Below are 20,344 nucleotides of genomic sequence, written 5' to 3' on the forward strand. Positions count from 1 at the left end.
GACCCCCACAACCACCGGGCAAGGGTTGTAGTGATTAGGCCCTTGTCCCCATCAACTTGGGGACAAGGTGCTTTGGGGGGCTCCCAATGTTGAGGGTATGTGGCCTGGTATGGTTCAGGAGGAGGGGCGCTCTCTCGTCCCACCCTCTTTTCCTGCGGTCTGCCAGGTGGCATGCTTGGATAAAGGGTCTGGTATGGATTTTTGTGGGGAACCCCACTTCATTTTTTTTTTAAATTTAACTCAGGGTTCCCCCCTTTATATCCATACAAGACCCGAAGGGCCTGGTAATTGAATTTGGGGGGATCCCCAGGCATTTTTTTTTATCAATGACTTTCAATGACTGTTCTCTGTGTTACCAGGAGCTGACAATTTATTATAGCCGTGAGTGCGTTTAAATTACTTTTTTTTTCTTCAGAAAGACACTTTGTGCAGGGACAGTTCTAAGCACGGGAAACGCTACTTTACAGGCATATTATACACACCCCCTAGGTACGAAAATTTAAAGGAATATTTCACTTTTATTGTTTCACTTTAAGCATTATTAAAATCGCTGCTCCCGAAAAAAACTGCAGTTTTAAAAAAAATGTTTTGCATTAATACATGTCCCCTGGGGCAGGACCCAGGTCTCCAAACACTTTTTTATGACAATAACTTGCATATAAGCCTTTAAAATTAACACTTTTTTAGATTTTTCATGTTCGAGTCCCATAGACTTTAACGGTGTTCGGATGTTCGAACAAATTTATTGCCTGTTCGCATGTTCTGATGCGAACCAAACTGGGGGGTGTTCGGCTCATCCCTAGTGGACATGTTGGCAATCCCACATCATTGCATGCTCAGTTAAGGTTGCGAGCACTGAACTTATTCTCTCTGGAAAAGAGACGCTTGAGAGGGGATATCATTTCAATTTACAAATACCATACTGGTGACACCACAATAGGGATAAAGCCTTTCCGCGGAAGGGAGTTTAATAAGACACGTGGCCACTCATTGAAATTGAAGAAATTAGATTTAACCTTAAACTATGTAGAGGGTTCTTTACTGAGCGGCAAGGATGTGGACTTCCCTTCCAAAGGCTATCCAAAACGTAATAATTTTTTGGCTGGATTTACACACAAAAAAATTGACCTGTTCCAACTTGCATACAAATTCAACCTAAGAACAAACCCACATAACCCATTTTGTTCATATCTTGGGGACTGCCTATAGTAGATTTTCAGTGTTCTCTAAAGAGCATTGGTAACTCCCTTACTCATTTCAGTGACTGGAGATGTCTGTTAATATTAGACTATGATCTTTTAAAATCTATAACTGCATAAGGATGGGAGTAAAACTTCCATGTGGAAATCTTCTGAAGTGCACCCTATACAGGCACAGAATTTTATACTGGTATATGCCCTGGCCATATCTTCCAAATGCATCTGTATTTTTGCCCTCAGTGAGGCTGATACATTACAGGTGGCAAAAGGAAAATCAGCAAAAAGCAGACCTGATGTAACCAATCAGGATTCTTGTTATATTTTTGCATAAAAAGAAAGTTGAAACCTGACTGGTTGCTAATGGCAGCAACATACATTTTCGTCTTCAGGTGTAATGAATTAGTCCCAGTATATTAATTTATTTATTGTACAGCAATGTGGCAATTCAGGTGTTTCAGTACACTTTCTCCACATGGCTGTAATATTAACTTCAGTTACATTTAGCATCAATTATGAATGCATTAAATACAATACTAATGATTTTCCTGGGAGCACTTTATTACTATTAGTGTAAAAGCACATATAAAGCTTTTGAACCACACTCAATATTTTTTTATATGATATATACATACAGTACATATTGCTTTCTACACGTGTGCCCATTTACAGTATCTCACAAAAGTGAGTACACCCCTCACATTTTTGTAAATATTTTATTATATCTTTTCATGTGACAACACTGAAGTAATTACACTTTTCTACAATGTAAGGTAGTGAGTGTACAGCTTGTATAACAGTGTAAATTTGCTGTCCCCTCAAAATAACTCAACACACAGCTATTAATGTCTAAACCGCTGGCAAAAAGTGAATATTCCAAATTAAGCCCAAAGTGTCAATATTTTGTGTGGCCACCATTATTTTCCAGCACTGCCTTAATTAACCCTCTTGGGCATGGAGTTCACCAGAGCTTCACAGGTTGCCACTGGAGTCCTCTTCTACTGCTCCATGACGACATCACGGAGCTGGTGGATGTTAGAGTCCTTGTGCTCCTCCACCTTCCATTTGAGGATGCCCCACAGATGCTTAGTAAGGTTTAGGTCTGGAGACACACTTGGCCAATCCATCACCTTTACCCTTAGCTTCTTTAGCAAGGCAGTGGTCATCTTGGAGGTGTATTTGGGGTCGTTATTATGTTGGAATACTGCCCTGCGACCCAGTCTCTGAAGGGAGGGGGATCATGCTCTGCTTCAGTATGTCACAGTACATGTTGGCATTCACGGTTCCCTCAATGAACTGTAGCTCCCCAGTGCCGGCAACACTCATGCAGCCCCAGACCATGACACTCCCACCACCATGCTTGACTGCAGGAAAGACACACTTGTCTTTGTACTAATCAACTGGTTGCCATCATACACGCTTGACACCATCTGAACCAAATAAGTTTATCTTGGTCTCATCAGACCACAGCACATGGTGCCAGTAATTCATGTCCTTAGTCTACTTGTCTTCAGCAAACTGTTTGCAGGCTTTCTTGTGCATCATCTTTAGAAGATGCTTCCTTCTGAGTTGACCGCCATGCAGACCAATTTGATGCAGTGTGCGGCATATGGTCTGAGCACTGACAGGCTGACCCCTTCAACCTCTGCAGCAATGCTGGCAGCACTCATACATCTATTTCCCAAAGGCAACCTCTGGATATAATGCTGAGCAGATGCACTAAACTTCTTTGGTCAACCATGGTGAGGTCTGTTCTGAGTGGAACTAGGTCCTGTTAAACCACTATATAATCTTTGCCACTGTGCTGCAGCTCAGTTTCAGGGTATTGGCAATCTTTTTATAGCCTAAACAATCTTTATCTAGGGCAATAATTCTTTTTTTCAGATCCTCAGAGAGTTTTTTGTCATGAAATGCCATGTTGAACCTCCAGTGACCAGTATGAGAGAGCGATAGCGATAACACCAAATTTAACACACCTGCTCCCCATTCACACCTGAGACCTTGTAACACTAACAAATCACATGACACTGGGAGGGAAAATGGCTAATTGGGACCAATTTGGCCTTTTTTACTTAGGGGTGTGCTCACTTTTGTTGCCAGGGGTTTAGACATTAATGGCTGTGTTTAGAGGTATTTTGAGGGGACAGCAAATTTACACTGTTATACAAACTGTACACTCACTACTTTACATTGAAACAGTTTCATTTATTGAGTGTTGTCACATGAAAAGATATAATAAAATATTTACAAAAATATTGGGAGATACTGTAAGTTAGGGCTACAACTAACTATTATTTTCATAATCGATTAGTTGGCCAAGTATTTTTTTGACTAATCAAAAAAAATCTGAAAAAAAAACGCAATATGCAATTTTTTCGTTTATTTCAAATAATAATGAAAAATCTGAGTCTTACTCAGGTATACACAGGTCATATACAGGTATCCTGTCATGATGGGGCTTATAGTACAAGAACACCCCAGGAACACCAATGATGGGGCACTATTCCCCCCCTAAGAACACCAATGATGGGGCACTATTCCCCCCCTAAGAACACCAATGATGGGGCACTACACCATCCCTACTGTTGCCATCCCAGCCCCCACCCTCGAAACACCAATAATGGGGCACTTGTCCTCCCAGAAATACCAAAATCAATGTTTTGCCATTGTATGAATGTTTTTCCACTGTACCTTATCGCAGCTCAGCGCTCACCGCTGCTTCTCTCCTCTCTCTCTTCCCTCGAGGCAGCAAAGCAGGTGGGGCTGAGAATACCCACTGATGTCAGCGAGGAGGAGAGAGGCAGACGTGTGAGGCGGATGTGCCTGGTCAAATGAGCGCTGATTTGAGAAAGTGGCTTGTACACAGGGGATTGTGTAACATTTGGACACAGGCAGGACTGATAGGCAGGGAGGAAGGTGCGTGCAGACCAACGAATCGATAATTAAAATCGTCGACAGCAATTTTCATTATCGATTAATCGTTTCAGTCCTACTGTAAGTCATTATTTTAGAACAGAACTGGTATACTGCACCAGTTTGGTTTGATTAAAATGTATCATATATTTGATTAAAATGTATCATATATTTGTTTATATAAAAAAACCTCTTACTATATTGTCATACTTAAAGGTAATTCTATATGAGTTTAATTTCTTAGTGGTTAAATGTGCACAACAGACTAGAAGGGTTAGTTATGCAGATATAACGCCTATTCTTTACCCATAATGGACTTGGCTTTGGACACAATGTGCTCTGTCTGTGGTCTGACCTCAAGCCAACATCATCTGCTGATGTCATGGGTTTAAATGGACTGGGCAAGCCACTCATTATTTAACTCCCTTCACCCAACATACCAGAAATCATTCACTGACTTGGAATTGTTTAAATCTTGTTTTGTTAAAATAAATGAATGATTAATTGTAAATTAATAGTCCTAGTTATTAAAACACAGTGACACATTTTGTTGGCAGAATGAATCATGATTTGTATTTTGGAGATTTTTCTAATAATGTATCTTCACAGCATGGAAATAGACTGGTACCGAGAAATTCCTGAATACCTCTCTGTGTTTAATGAGAGTGGACAGGCCTGGGAATGGGAAGATGAACAGGGATTTTCAGCCCTTCGTCACTCAGGTGAGAAGTCTGCTGCTCTATTCTCGTTTCAGTCCATTGCATTATTTAGAATAAACACACTTTATGCACATAACTGCATGTAAGATTTAATGTTAATTTTATGTATTGAATTGAAAAACATATGAGGTTTTCTGTGCTGCTGATGTTTAGGAAGAGCTTTGAAAACCCTGAATGCATTGTGGCTTTCCCACATATTGGTCTTGCTTGTTCAGGAGTAGTGAAACTGAAAACAATTGTTTTTACTGTATGCTGTGTCACACTACCTTATAACCAGCATGGCAAATATACATTCCACCTTTAAGAAAAGGCTGATGCATTTAAAAACAGGAACAAAGGGCATAAATACATGTAGTGCTTAGCAGAGGTGTCATAAATCCCATATGTGCCATTTAATAGAATTCATGTTTTCACATGGCATGGCATGCCAAGGCAATTTTTTCAAAGAATTCAGATGTGAAACATTAATACCATGAGGAATTATGACAGCCACATTCTAAAGTATTTCTTTACACAGTTATTTAGTCTTTAGTAAACCATAGATACGCTGTATAGAACCCTGGATACGCTTCCCTTGCTCTCCAGAGATTCAGTGTCAGCAGTGGTGCTGCGGCGCCTGATTTGGCTAAAATGTTGGTCTGCGGACCAGGCATCCAAAAAAGCCTTGATGGATCTAACCTTCCTTGGTGAGCGACTATTTGGAGCATTGTTGGATGACATTATTAAGAATGTCACAGGTGGGAAGAGCACCTTGCTCCCACAGGCCAGGAAGAGTAAAGCCGCATACACACGGGCGGACTGTCTGGCCAACTTAGTCCGTCGAAACACATTTCAGCGGACAGTCCGCTCGTGTGTGGGCTTCAGCTGACTTTTTCAGCGTGCAGTCTGGCGGACTAAGTATTTCGAAATTTCCGAAATATTGTCCGTCATACTTTGGTTTCAGCGGACAATCCGCTCGTGAGTAGGCTAGTTCGACGGACTAATTATGGCGCATGCTCAGAAAGGATTTACACGGCGAAAGGGTGCATTGCTGTGTATTCGACGTCCTAGTTCTAGTCCCGTCGTACGTGCTGTACACGTCATCGCGCAAGCTTTCGACGGACTGTTTGTGCATCCGTGTGTGGTCAAGTCCGTTCATTCGAAAGTAGGACGGACTGTCCGTCGGATTGTCTGATGGACTAAGTTGGCCATAAAGTCCGCCCGTGTGTACGCGGCTTAAGGAGCCACACCGAATGCAAGAGTCTTCATTGTCTGCTCAAAAGAGACTTTTTCATCCGCCCGGGACTTCGGCTAAGCTCTCCCAGTGCGACAGGGCAAATACTGAGGGACAGAAGTGCCCCTGGACTCGCAAGCCTAACAAGCCAGCAAGCAAAAATGCTTCCGCATGAAGGTTTGCCCCCACCCGTTACTCGGGTGGGGGGTCGCCTTCGGGAGTTTGCAGCCCGGTGGGCCTCTCGGCTGTCCGACCAATGGGTCTGCAAACTGATTTAATCGGGCTACAAGATAGAGTTTCTCTCTTGGCCACCAAACAGATTCTTCCCCTCCAGCATACCCTTATTCCTGGCTCGCCGGGAGGCCCTGTTGGGGGCAGTAAGGGACCTGCTAAGCCATGGGGTGATAATGTATGTTCCGGAATCGGAAAGGTTTCAGGGGTTCTACTTCAATCTGTAGTCCCCAAAAAGGAAGGGGTATGTCCAATCTTGCACCTGAAAGCCCTCAATTGCTTTGTAAAAGTACAGAGGTTCAGAATGGAATCAGTTCGCTCAGTTGTCACTGCACTCCATCAGGGGAACTCCCTGGCATCTTTGGACATCCAGGACGTGTACCTGCACATACCCATATGCCTCAGGCACTAGAGGTTTATGCGATTTGCAGTAAGGAAAGCTCACTACCAGTTTGTGGCTTGGCTTCAGCACCCCGGGTCTTTACCAAGGCATTGGCTCCAATTTTGGCATTGTTGCGACAACGCAGGATCGCAATCATGAGTTACCTAGACGATCTCCTCCTGAGAGCAGCTTCCGCCTCAGAAAGGAGGATGTGGCAATCACCCTGCAAACTCTACAGGAATTTGGGTGGCTGTTGAACCTCAAAAAGTTGGCGCTTATAGCAACTCAGCACCTGGAGTACCTAGGCTTACTGCTGTACTCCGTGGAAAGGATAGTGTTTCTCCCTTCAGACAAACTGCAGACTCTCAGAGCAGTGGTGAAGCTGTTGATGAACCGCAGGTGGTCATCACTGAGCTTCTGCATGCGAGTCCTGGGTCTCATGGTAGCCTCCTTCGAGGCGGTACCGTATGCCCAATTTCACACCAGAGTCTTGCAGAAGGAGATATTGACAAAAATTGGGACAAATCTCCGTTATCCCTGGATCGGCAGATTCGGGTGAGCCAGTCAGTCAGGGACTCCCTGCTCTGGTGGCTGAGATCCCTGGCACTTCGGTCCAGGAAGTCATTCCTACCTCTACATTGGACAGTGATCACAATGGACACCAGCCTGACTGACAGGGGTGGAGTACTGGGAGTACAGTCAACCCAGGGCTTCTGGTCGGGGAAGAAATCCAAGTTACCGATCAATATTCTTGAGCTCCAAGCAATCAGGCTATGCCTCTCTGCATGGTCGATGAGACTAAGAGGACATCCGATCAGGATCCAATCAGACAACGCCACAGCTGTGGCATATGTCAACCATCAAGGAGGAACAAGAAGCTTGGCTGCAGCACGGGAGGTCTCTCACATCTTTTGGTGGGCAGAGCGACATGTACCGGCCCTGTCGGCCATTTACATCCCGGGAGTAGAAAACTGGCAAGTGGACTATCTATGTCGCCAGATGCTGAACCCAGGAGAATGGTTGTTGCATCCGGAGGTGTTCAGGCTTCTGTGCCTGCGGTGGCGCACACCAGATGTGGAGCTCCTGGCCTCCAGAGTGGAGGCCGAGGGGATTCCAGTGATACTGATTGCCCCAGATTGGCCTCAGCGTCCCTGGTACGCCCATCTAGTGCGCCTGGTTGTGGACGCTCCCTGGCTACTGATGCGAGAAGACCTTCTGTCTCAAGGTCCAATTCTCCACCCTGCTTTACCATCGCTGGTTTTAATGGTATGGCTGTTGAGAGCCAGGTGCTAAGGAACCAAGGCCTGTCTGACTCGGTTGAGGACACGGAAATCTTCTTCTAGGAAGATATACCATCACTTGTATATACCATGTTCTTGGAAGGCTTATATCTCCATGTGTGAGGAGATGGGGTGGCGTCCGCGCACCCATTCCGTTTCCAGGATCCTGTTGTTCCTACAGCGAGGAGTAGACCAGGAACTGGCTTTAAGCACCATCAAGGGACAGATATCAGCCTTGGCTGTTTTTTTTTCAACGACCCCTGGCATCTCACTCTCTAGTGAGCACCTTTGTACAGGGGGTCCGGCATGTAATCACTCCAGTGCATCCACCCTTGCCCCCTTGGGATCTGAACCTGGTGCAACCGGCGTTTCAGAAACCACAGTTTGAGAGCATCAGGAAATTCCCTTGTTGACTCTTTTTCAGAAAGTGGTCTTCCTAGTGGCCATTACATCGGCCAGGAGGGTTTCGGAACTGGCAGCCTTGTCTTGCAAGTCGCCCTATCTTGTTATCCACAAGGATAAGGTGGTGTTGCATCCGCAACATTCTTTTCTACCGAAGGTGGTTTCGGCCTTTCACATCAATGAAGACATTGTGTTACCATCTCTGTGTCCTAAACCGACACATCCTAAGGAGGTGGTCCTCCATTCCATGGTCGTGGTCTGGGCTCTAAGGGTATATATGTCTGCCTCGGCTCCCTTCCAGAAGTCAGACTCTCTGTTTGTTTCATTTGCTGGTCCGAAAAGAGGACTGGCGGTCTCGTCGTCCACCCTTTCCAGGTGGATCAGACAGATCGTGGTCCAGGCTTACACCTTGAAGGGACAGGTGCCCCCCTTTCCTGTCACGGCCCATTCCACCATGGCAATTGGGACCTCTTGGGCTTTCCGACATCAAGAGTCAGTTGCTCAAGTGTGTAAGGCGGTAACTTGGTAATCCGTTCACACTCTTACAACGTTCTACAAAGTGGATATAAGCGCACGGTCTGATGTCTGCTTTGGCAGGCGGCCGTGTAATGTTGCAATTTTACACTCTTTCTTCTGTTAAGAAAAAATTACCTTTTTTGAATGTTAATGCACTTTGCTGCATTTGGTTGACTGCAAGTTCTGATGCGGTTAGTTCAGATGGTAACTCCCCTGTTAGGGAGCACCGATGGTTGTGGGTAAAGTTATGTTGCTGTTACCACCCCTCGTTATGACACTGCTTGGGGACGTCCCTACGGTCAAGATTACTGGAGCTGTGTCAGTCAATCCTTTTCTCTGAAGTTCATTGACTGACACAGCACCCTCCCCTCCTATTGGTTTACGTTATATTGCTTGTTTATGTACTGAGATTCAGGAAGCAGGCTTAGGGGATATTACCAGAGGGAGCATCCCCTGGGTGGAACTGTAAAGTTCTGTTGTTTTTCACATGTATTACATGTTCTGCCTAGTCCTCTCCTGAATGTGGCGTAATAACCCTATGGTCAAGATTACTACAGCTGTGTCAGTCAATGAACTTCAGAGAAAAGGATTTTACGGTGAGTACAAAAATCCTATTTTTCTTGGGTTTCTCCACAGATACATTTTAAAACTCCTATTTAGTACCAAATTTAAGTTGGTGTTTTTTTAACCACCTTTGTCAGGTCATAGTAACTAAACAGCTGGGTGGCACCCTTGCTGGTTTGTGTGGATGTGCCTGTTGGACCTTTTGGTTAACCTTTGTGCATGTGCTTATTTGTGTACAGAAGGCACACAGAGCAATTGCTCCTGCTATCATTAGACAATTGAGAATTACCTAAAGGCACAGAGCCAGCTGGAGTGGCTCTGTGTCATATGATAGCTGTTTACATTGGCAAACCATCCCCTTCCTCTTTCAACAGAATCCATTAATTAAAGTTGCAATTGAAGGTGGGGGGGGGGGGGGGTTAAAAGGACCACTGACCACAAAGGATGTGAGCAGCATTTAAAGTGCCAGTGACCACCAATGGTGGGGAAGGGAGTTTTAAAATTACAGTGACCACTGATAATTGTGGGACTGTTTTATGAGGTGTATAATGGCACTGACTACCAATGTTTTGGATTGTTTGAGGGGCGGGGGGGGGGATCAAAATTTCACTGCCAGTACATAATCTATGACAAAGAATGCTACCATAACACATGTGCAAATATTAGAATGCACTGAAATTTAGTAAAAGCCTGTTTACACAGGATAATGAGCCAGCAGGTTATGAGCCTGTTGGTCTTTTAGAAGAAGTCTGCTTTTCATCCTTTCACTTTTCTTCCACTAATAGCTGAAAAGTAGCACGTGCCTTCATTGGGTAAAACTCAGTGCACCTTTAATGTTTTGACCACCTCTACTAGCATCCTTCTTCTTTTTTTAAAAAAGTGGTAAAAAAAATTAGCTCAAAAAGGTGTCCTTTGATGTGTTTTATACTAGAAGGTAATGTTTTTTTCATCTTCAACATTTCTTCCTTCATAGGGTATAAAAAAAAAAACACGGGGATATAAAAAAAAAAAAAGACATCTCTCTTTGACAAAAAAAATCATATAAATTAATTTGGGTATTGTGCTGCATGACCGAATAATTGTCAGTTAAGGAAGATGTTGTAACATGCTTGCCCTAAAGTGGTTAAGGAGTAATAACCTCCGAGTCACTTCTTGTGAATTGAATTTTATATTGATTTTATCATAAAGGCCCATAAAATAACACTGACAGTGTTATAATAGCACTAGTAGTGGTAAACCTCCACTACGTACAGTGTGTAATGAGAGCTAGATAAGGTTTATTATTGAGGAAATAACATTCAAACATTCAATCAGCCTTGTGTCCTCTCTGGATTGACCCCTAATGGTAACCACAATCACCATTCAATAGAAGAGGGGTACACTAGCTACTGAAAATTAGCAGTTCAGTTCAAACCCACCTAAACGATCCCGTCAGTAAGCTGTCATCTGTACTGTGCTGAGGCATTCCCTGTCCCACTGCCCCACATATACAAGAGGCATGTATGCATTCCAGAGCGGGGAATGCCTTGGCACCTTATGATTGGCCAAGTACATTAAGAGATTCCTAGTGAAATCACACAGGTGGGTTCAGACTAGGATCAGAGCATGCCTGAGGCTCCTTCCACACTTGTGCGACTTGAAAGTCATGAAACTTTGACGTGATTTTGCCATGACTTGAAGCAATGCCTGTGTAATTTTGAGGTCTATAGACCTCAAATCACATAAAAGTCGGACCAGAGTAGTGCAGAAACTGCTTTGAGATCGCTGCGTCTTGAAGAATCACAGATATAAGTGGTACTCATTGGAAATCAAATCATGCGACTTTGCAGTTCCAAGTCGCAGGACAAGCCATACAAGTGTATGAGGGGCCTAAGCCCATTCCTAAGCCCCTGTACACACGGTCGGAGATTTCGACAACCAAATCCGTCGGATTTTGTCCGTCGGATCTTGTCCGAAACTGTTGCATACACATGGTCGGACTAAGTTGTCGAAAAATCAGATCATTCAGAACGTGATGACGTAATTTTGTTACGATGGGACTACGTTCAGGCTAGTAGCCAATAGCTTTGATGTAGGAATTTGATCTGAGCATGCGTGGCACTTGGTCCGATAAAAAAAATTCTCTACACATGATCGGAGTATGTCCGATCGAACCAGTTGGTCGGAAATATTTCCAACAAGTTGGAAAATTGGGTCCGACGGATATTCCGACGGAATCAGTCCGATGCATACCACACACAGTCGGATTATCCGACAACACGGTCCGATAGGACACATTCCGACGGATTCTCCGACCATGTGTACAAGGGCTAAGAAATATTGAGTGACGTGCAAAGAGGAAGTTTTATCCTTCCAGTAATAGCATGTGTACATGCACAGTAGTACAACATGGAACTCCACATTCCATTACCCCACTGCACCACCAATGACAGCACACCTGGCAAAAGAGTTTAGAAAATGACTATGGGCCCTCTTGGAGCATGCCCATTAATCCACAATTAGATTTTTTTTTAACCCATTTTGTATGCTATGCATCCCTTTATAGTATTTTTCCAAAATAGTTACTACTCAATGTAGTCTCGTAGCATATAGTCCCTACTGTTGGTCCTGCCTTTAAGTTAACTGTATGCCCTTGTACACACGGTCGGATATACCGATGGACAATGTCCGATAGGACCGTGTTGTCGGATAATCCGACAGTGTGTGGGCTCCATCGGACTGTTTCCATCAGAGTATCCGATGGACCAAGTTTTCCAACTTGTCTATAAAATTTTCTGACAACATGCTCCGATCGGACTTTGTCCGTTCATGTGTAGAGAATTCCGATCGGACAAAGTGCTCCGCATGCTCAGATCAAATTCCTAGACCAAAGCTATTGGCTACTAGCCTGAACGTAGTCCCATCCTAACGAAATAACGTCATCACGTTAAGTACGATCGGATTTTCTGACAACTTTGTCCGACTGTGTGTATGCAACAGTTTCGGACAAAATCCGTCCGACAAAATTTGACGGATTTGGTTGTCGAAATGTCCGACAGTGTGTACAAGGGCTAATAGTTTACTAGAAAAGAAAACTCTACCAAAGCATGATGGGTGCCTTTCTCAAACAAAAAAATGCGTATCTTGTCTCCCATGAAGGAAAAATGCCATAAAAAAATATGGAGACTTCCATTACTGATCTTTTGAAAATCATATTTTCCTAGCTGTCATACTGGCATCTCTCTTAAATAAGTTGAGTCTGACCAGGAAAAAGTATGCAGATAAAGGTTTCTGACTTTTCTTGATCTGTATACTGGTCCCATGTTAGTGTCCCAAAGTATTAACTCCAGCAGGTCAGAATAACAGCCAGATAAATAGCAATTTCAGCAATCTATCTCCGTCCAACCACAGGTAACCACTGGATAAGCTGATACACGAGAATACATGCTTACAGTCACAGACAACCCTAGTTCTTTTTAGCCTCTCATTCAGTTGTATAGGCTAAGCAGCCACCACTGATCGGGAAACCAGAGATCCTGGGTGCAAGTATCCGCAGATATATTTATCATGTGAATGAGCCCCTAGACTTAAAAAATGTCAAGGAAGATCCTGTGTACAGGATTAGTATTAGTGTAGTACAGAAATACACCTGCTTATGTCCATATGAGCTGAGATGCCTACATTCTGCACCTGCTCCACTACCACTGATTATGCAGTAATATTTAGATCTCCCCCTAAATGAGTAATTCAGTCATTCTGAATGACCTAAGTCCAAGGTCATTCTGCACCTGCGCTGTCGCCACAAGAATTAATCATTCAGAAGAAGCCATAAGTAATAGTAGTGTCGGTACACATGCAGAATGGCTGGAGACTGGGTCATTCTGAGTCTGCATGGTAGAGCTGCATGATTAATCGTTAAGAATCAAAAATTAACTTTTTTTCTGGACTGCTTTGCAAAGATCTCTGGTCTGAAAATTAACCAGAACAAGTCGATGGCCTTAAATATTACACTATCAGGCGAAGAATATGGACTTTTACAACAGTCCTTTCCCTTTCAATGGTCAACCCACCCTTTGAAATACCTAAGAGTGCACCTGACCCTTCCGGACTCTTAGTATAAACACACTACTCTCCCATGCTAGCTCATTTAACAAAACTAATTTCTAAATGGTCTATTCTCCTCATATCCTGGCTTGGTAAGATAAGTTCAGTTAAGATGACCCTGCTTCCTAAAATCTTATATCTTCTTCAAGTATTGCCGATTCTGGTCCCTGCACATTTTTTCTGCATTTTACAGAGCAGGGTTACCTAGTTTATTTGGGGATCCACTTGTCTGCCCTCTCCAGGTCTTTTGCTTTCTAAACAGACCGGTGGCCTCGGTATTGCGCATTTTTCCACATATTATCAGGTGGCCCAACTGGCTCCTCTTATCAAATATCATGCCAGTCAGGAGGTCCCCCTGTCTGTTGGTCTTAAAGCCTTGGATGCTGACCCTCACACTATATACAACTTACTTAGGCTCACCCCACTGGAGCGAGGCCACGCATTCCACCCAGTCACCCAACATTCCTTACATATTTGGGACAGAGTAAAATCAAAGGCAAAATTTATTTCTCCACAAACCCTTACTGTCTTTTTTTCCACAATCCGGCCTTCTATCCTGCAGCTACTTCCCCAATTTCATTTCATCATAGGACACACTTACTCCTTAGTCGATTACACCACCTTGTGACTTTCAAAGGTTTTAAATCATTTCCGACCCTACAAGAGTGATAAAAACTCCCAAATTCGAAGATCTTTCGGTACCTGCAAATCAAACACTTTTACATGACTACACTTTCATCTAGCACAGACCCCACCATGATGTATGAACATTTTTGTGCATCTGATTAACACGCTAAGGGGGCTATTTCTAAATTGTACACAGCATTGCTATCTTCTCCACAGCTAACCCCACCAGCTTATGTTGATAAGTGGACTTCATATCTAGCCCTACACCTTTCCCCAGAGGATTGGTCAGAGATTTAGCAGACAACACATAAGGTTTCTTCAAATCTTCTCGCTTTGGAGACATTTTATAAAGTCTTATCCCGCTGATATCTAGTGCCTCATAGGCTAGCCAAATATGTCCCGGGCTATCCATCCACCTGTTTTCAGGGTTGTGGGCATCTGCACACATATCTACATACATGGTGGTCTTGTCCCATTGTATAGCCTTAATGGAAAGACATTTTTTCCATCCTGTCTTCGCTATTTGACAAGTCGATTTCACCCGATCCGCGAATAGCCCTACTGAGCTTTCATTGCTTGGAGCTGACCAGGAGCCAATGCGGTTTCCTCTTCTTCATTCAACTGCTGCAAAGCAAACAATAAACAAAGCCTGGAAAACATCGGTACTTAGTGTGGATGCTACAAAAAATAGTCACCCAGGCACTGATACACGTCAAGACGGAGGCAACACTCTAGGATGGAGAGGTGAGACGATACTCCAAAATTCAGCAACCTTGGGTTGATAGATTTGTGCCCCCTAATTTTGATGCCTCACTTATGGAGTCTTAGCTGCCTTGTTATACTATTCGGTTGACTGTGTTCTTGGGACCATGGCCGGTTCAATTCCCGAAACCATCCTTCTCCTTTTACTTCCCTTTTCCTCCATTACTTCTCTACTCTTTTCTCTTGTTTATCAGTACATTGCTGGATATTTCACTGACTTTACTTGTTCCTAGTTTTCCCCTGGGCCATGTCAGCTCTTTAGCTTTTTCTACCTCTACTTTAGCAATTAGGTTTCTATAAGCCATCATTTGATGGAATATATTTGTCCATAAATTGATTGGCCTATTGTGTACAGTTGTCGTTTGTTTTGACATGTAAATGGCACTTGTTAATGTACCACTCCCTGCATGAAGCATTCCATGTTTATGATGACTGTTTTGTTTCATGTGATGGCTATTGTGATTCGACTTGATTTAATAAAATATTTCAATATGAAAAAATGACAGCCTACATATTTCTTTATCATAAATAATAGAACTCATAGGATTGGTTAATTGTTAGACCAATGGTGACCCCAAAAGACAAAATGTAGTTGCCGCTCAGGCAGGGACAGGTAACTTGTCCTGGCTCCAAGATTCATAAGCCACACATCATGAAGCAGACCCATGTACATAAAGTGAGATGGATGGCAGCCTCAGCCCAGACTCCAGCCAGGCCACGCCCCTGGCACATTTTGCTCCGATCCTTGGAGCCTAAATCATGGGGTAGGTTGGCGGCCTTTGCACCTACCTGGACCCAGGGTTTTTTTAGATCAATAAGTCCGGCACATCATGTCCAGAGGCTACAAGTATACAAGTATACAAGTATTGCATCTTGCCTCCTCCTCACTTCATGCCCTTCAGTGTGTCTTCTGCTCCCCAGAGGAAGGCAGATCTTCTTGCTTGGGCAGGCCTTCGCATTCTTGTCTTGTCCATGGTGCACATTCCAGGCACGGAAAATTGCCAGGCGAACCATTAGCATCTGGATTCTTGAGAATAGCCTCACCACCTAGAGGTATTTTAGGCTCTCTGTTGCAAATGGGGGGGGGGGGGGTGCTGAACGTGAATTTCCTGGGTTTCAGGCTCAATAACAAATTGGACAACTATATTCCTAGAACCAGGGATTCACAGGCCCTGGTAATTCTGTAGTATGAGTTCCACCTGATTTATGCCTTTCCCCTCTAAAGCTCCTTCCTCACTTGCTTTGGAAGGTCAGAGGGCACTTCGGTGATTCTCAACATGAACCAGGAGGGTTTGGTACTCTCTGTGGAGCTTCATCCAGAAATGCTATCTCAAGGTCCAGTGTACTATCCTGCTTCACAATTGCTGACTTAAGCAGCATGATGATGCCTGCTTCAGTCAGAAAGTCCTACAGGTGATCCTGTGAGTTTAGCTCTTTTCGGGGTTCTTGGGACCTGTTAGCTGTTGTTTGCCATATTTCCTACCCCTCATAAGATTGCTTTTGGATCTTGTGTCCTGTGATGTACTGCCAAGAAAATTATTTTACAGACTTCTAATTTTTCAATTCATAAAGATTACCTTTGACTAATGCAAACTAAGGTCATAAAAAATTAATTTCCGTTTAGTGTTTGGTAAGTGCGGGGGGGGGGGGGGGTTATAGAATTAGAATCAAGCAAATCAACACAATGCAACTTATTCATTTCTCAAGTAGGCATGAAGTATGACAATCAACAAGATTTGTGGTTTTCCTAATCCACATTTTAATATTCTATTAGAATCCATTTATGTCAATGAAAATGCATTTAGTGTGGTTTGTTTTTGTTGGATTACACAAACATTCCTTTTTCTAATTATTGGATAAACTGAAAACTGCTCCCATTTTACTGCTCCCTCTCTTTGGAATGTCAACAAAGGGAGTGCTGCTGATCCGCATGTTATGAGACACCTGTGCTAAAGTTTCATGACAATTAACCCTTTTCATTCAAGCATATATGCTATTACATTGCAAGGTCAGGAGATAAGTAAACAAGAGTACCGTAGTTCTGTAACCAATATGTCAGAGGTTGAAAGCTTTTCTTGTGCTCATTTATTATTTATCACGCAATGAGACATTGTTCTAAATGATCAAATTTTATATCATCTTAGGGCATTTTAGGTCACTCATTATTTGCAACTTATGAGAGTATCACACAGTAATAATGATGAGAGATAGATAATAACATGACAGTAATATCATGTGTTAACATGCCTTAACCCCTTAAACAACCAGTTCGTGAACATGTACAGTGGGTATAGAAAAGATCCCCCCCCCCTTTAAAATAATCACATTTTGTTGGTTTTCAGCCTGAAATTAAGATATACACATTATTTGTTTTATCAAGCTATATTTTCTAGAGCAACTTATAACATCCAAGTGAAAGATATACCACAAACATGTCAGAAAAAAAATAAAAAACAGAATCACTGAGTTTGAAAAAGGATTAACCCCCTTATGTCAGTATTTTGTTGAACCACCTTTTGCTTTAATTACAGCCTTTAGTCTGTTGGGATATGTGTCTACGAACTTTGTACATCTAGACTTTGCAATATTGACCCACTCTTCTTTGCAGAACTGCTCAAGCTCAGTTAAATGTGATGGTGACCTTTTGTGGACTGCAGTCTTCAAGTCATTCCACACATTTTCAATGGGGTTTAAGTCTGGGCTCTAAATAGGCCATGCAAGGACATTTTCCCTTTTCTCCTTTAACCACTGTTTGGTCATTTTTGCTGTGTGCTTTGGGTCATTGTAATGTTGGAAGGTAAACCTACTTCCCATTGACAACTTTCTGGCAGAGGGCAACGGATTTTCCTTAAGAATTTGATGGTATTTTGCCCCATCCATTTTTTATCCTGACAAATGCTCCAGTCTCTGCTGCAGAGAAACACCTCCATAACAGAATATTACAACCTCCATGCTGCTTTACTGTAGGAATGGTGTTATTTGGATGGTGAGCTATATTGGATTTCCACCAGACATATCGTTTGGTGTTAAGGCCAAATAATTACATTTTGCTCTCATCTGACCATAACACATATTTTTCATGTGGCCTCAGAATCTTCTAGGTGCATTTAAGGTGGTCAAATGAGGCTAACATTTAATGATTTGCTCTTAAGACCAAACAATATGTCTGACAGGAATCCAATACAGTTCACCATCCAAATAATACCATTCATACAGTAAAGCATAGAGGTGGTAAGTTCCTGTTATGGAGGTGTTTCTCTGCAGCAGGGACTGGAGCACTTGTCAGTATAGAAGAAAAATGGATTGGGCAAAATTCCATCAAATTCTTGAGGTAAAGCTGCTGCCCTCTGCCGGAAAGTTGGCAGTGAGAAGAAGGTTTACCTTCCAACATGACAATGACCCAAAGCACATTGCAGTGATTCTGTTTTTGATTTGTTTTTTGTTTTCTGACAACATGTTGGTGTTATATCTTTCATTTGGATGAGTAAATACAGCTGGATAAAACAAAAACGGTGCCTATCTTAATTCCAGGCTGCAAAGCAACAAAATGTGATTATTTTAAAGGGGTGATTCTTTTCTATACCCACTGTATTTTTGTTGTGGATGAGTAGATACCCCACCAGCTTCCTCATAAGTAAGCTTGCCAGAAACTCATCAAGCAAAGCACAATGGACCTTTGTTAATAGAACACTTTGCTTTATAAGTGTGCTTGTTTTTATTTTATTTTTTTTAAGTATTTTTAACAGAAGAAACATTAATCCAGTAGCACACTGACTGAAATTTTGGAGCTTCTTTAAAAAACAGCAGTATGGTCTTGCCATATCCGTACTTCTGCTGGAATTGACCCAGTCATGGCACAGTCACTTGTAACTGAAGTTTGTAAGGCTGCTTTCACACTTAGGCGATATAGTGCTAAAAATAACGCCAGTAAAGAGCCTCTCATCTTACCCCAGTGTGAAAGCCCGAGTGCTTTCACACTGGAGCGGTGCGCTTGCAGAACAGTAAAAAGAAGTCCTGCAAGCAGCATCTTTACAGTGCTGTAGAAGCGGTGTACACACCACTCCTAAAGCACCCCTGCCCATTGGGCAGGGGTGCTTTGCCAGCGGTTTTAACCCTTTTTCAGGCGCTAGCAGGGGTTAAAAGCACCACGCTAGCTGCCAAATAGCACAGCTAACACTACAGTAAAGCACCGTTCAATATAGCGGCGCTTTACTGCCAACGCCCTTAACGCCCCAGTGTGAAAGCAGCTTAAAAGAAAAGCTATGTTTTTCTTTTCCAGCCTCCGTTTAGTTTACAAGTGACCCTGCAATGACAAAGACAATTCAAGCAGCCGTATGGCTACTGTAAGGCTTTACCTCTGCTTTAAAAGGAACCATAATTTTTCTTGTGTGTGCTGGTGGATTTTCCTCTCCTCTGTGGAAAAAATCTCTTCCTATATTTCAAGGTAATCCAAAGGTTAAAATTACCATCTTTAAGTCAACCTGTCATGAGAATTAAAGAGAGGTCTCACTGCTCACCTCCTTCATTAAAACCTAGGTGACAGATCAGTCACTGACCCCAGAACAAATACACAGATTTGGAAAGACGTACTGTGTTAGTGACTCAAAATATTGAAGTGTCAACATCACAGCCAGGCAAAGAGCATTTTCAGAAAGAGAGGTGAGCACTGGCATCATCCATTGCTTCTCCAATAATTTAAGGTTTTCCTTAAGGAACAGTAAACCTCAGGCTAGTCAGAGTTTAATACTAGCACCATTACATCACTTAAAAATACTTCCATTGACCCTTGTCTGTTGTTAGTCTAGATCCATAGGTGTGCGCAGGGGTTGTGCCAGGTGTTCCAGGGCACACCCTAATACTCTGTGTGGTGCCAATTCCCCCTACTGCCTAAGCTTCCCCCTCTGTTGCACCCCCCCCCCCCCCTCGCAGTGCTGCTGGCTTCATTCATATCCCCTGGGCTGCTGCGGGGGATGTTTCAAGATGTAGAGCGGGGGAAAGGGCTGGTCAATATGTCATTTACCAACCCCTTCCTTTTCTAAATGAACACAGTGGACACTTCCTCTGTGGCACTCTACACCTTCTTTCCCCTCCAATCTTCTCTTGTCCCTTAACTTTCCCCCTCCTTCCTTCCCTCCTTTTTTTTTTTTTCCCTTTTCATCCTTCAACTACGCTAGATATGATCACCATAGGCTTCAGGCATTCTCCAGGCCGTGTTTGTGTTGCATTTCTGTGAACCCAGGGTCTGTTTTGATCCAGGGAATGTGTACAATGTTACCTGGAAATTTACTTTAATTGTACTGGACTGAAACTTCCTGTACCGGCATCACACTGTAAGCCTATTGTATTGACCCGTAATCTTGTTACTCTACAATAAAAACTTTTGTAAAAGTACACAGTGGACACACTCAATGTGTTCATTCATAACTGAAGCATTGTATTCTGTATTTATTATGCTT

At 43.0% G+C, this 20,344-nt stretch overlaps 1 protein-coding gene across 2 annotated transcripts in view; it reads left to right on the plus strand.

Annotated features, from left to right (window-relative positions):
- NTN4 (netrin 4) overlaps positions 1-20,344 on the plus strand; it is a 185,343-nt gene that overhangs the window by 155,642 nt on the left and 9,357 nt on the right. For both annotated transcript variants that reach the window (XM_077470221.1, XM_077470222.1), the window contains one exon: positions 4,719-4,831. In XM_077470221.1, the coding sequence (XP_077326347.1) occupies positions 4,719-4,831 (113 nt within the window). The remainder of the gene's footprint in view (positions 1-4,718; positions 4,832-20,344) is intronic.

The sequence above is a fragment of the Lithobates pipiens genome, unplaced genomic scaffold (genome assembly GCF_037356315.1).
Source record: "Lithobates pipiens isolate NorthernLeopardFrog02 unplaced genomic scaffold, aLitPip1_a1.2 Scaffold_8, whole genome shotgun sequence".
Taxonomy (NCBI): Eukaryota; Metazoa; Chordata; class Amphibia; order Anura; family Ranidae; genus Lithobates; species Lithobates pipiens.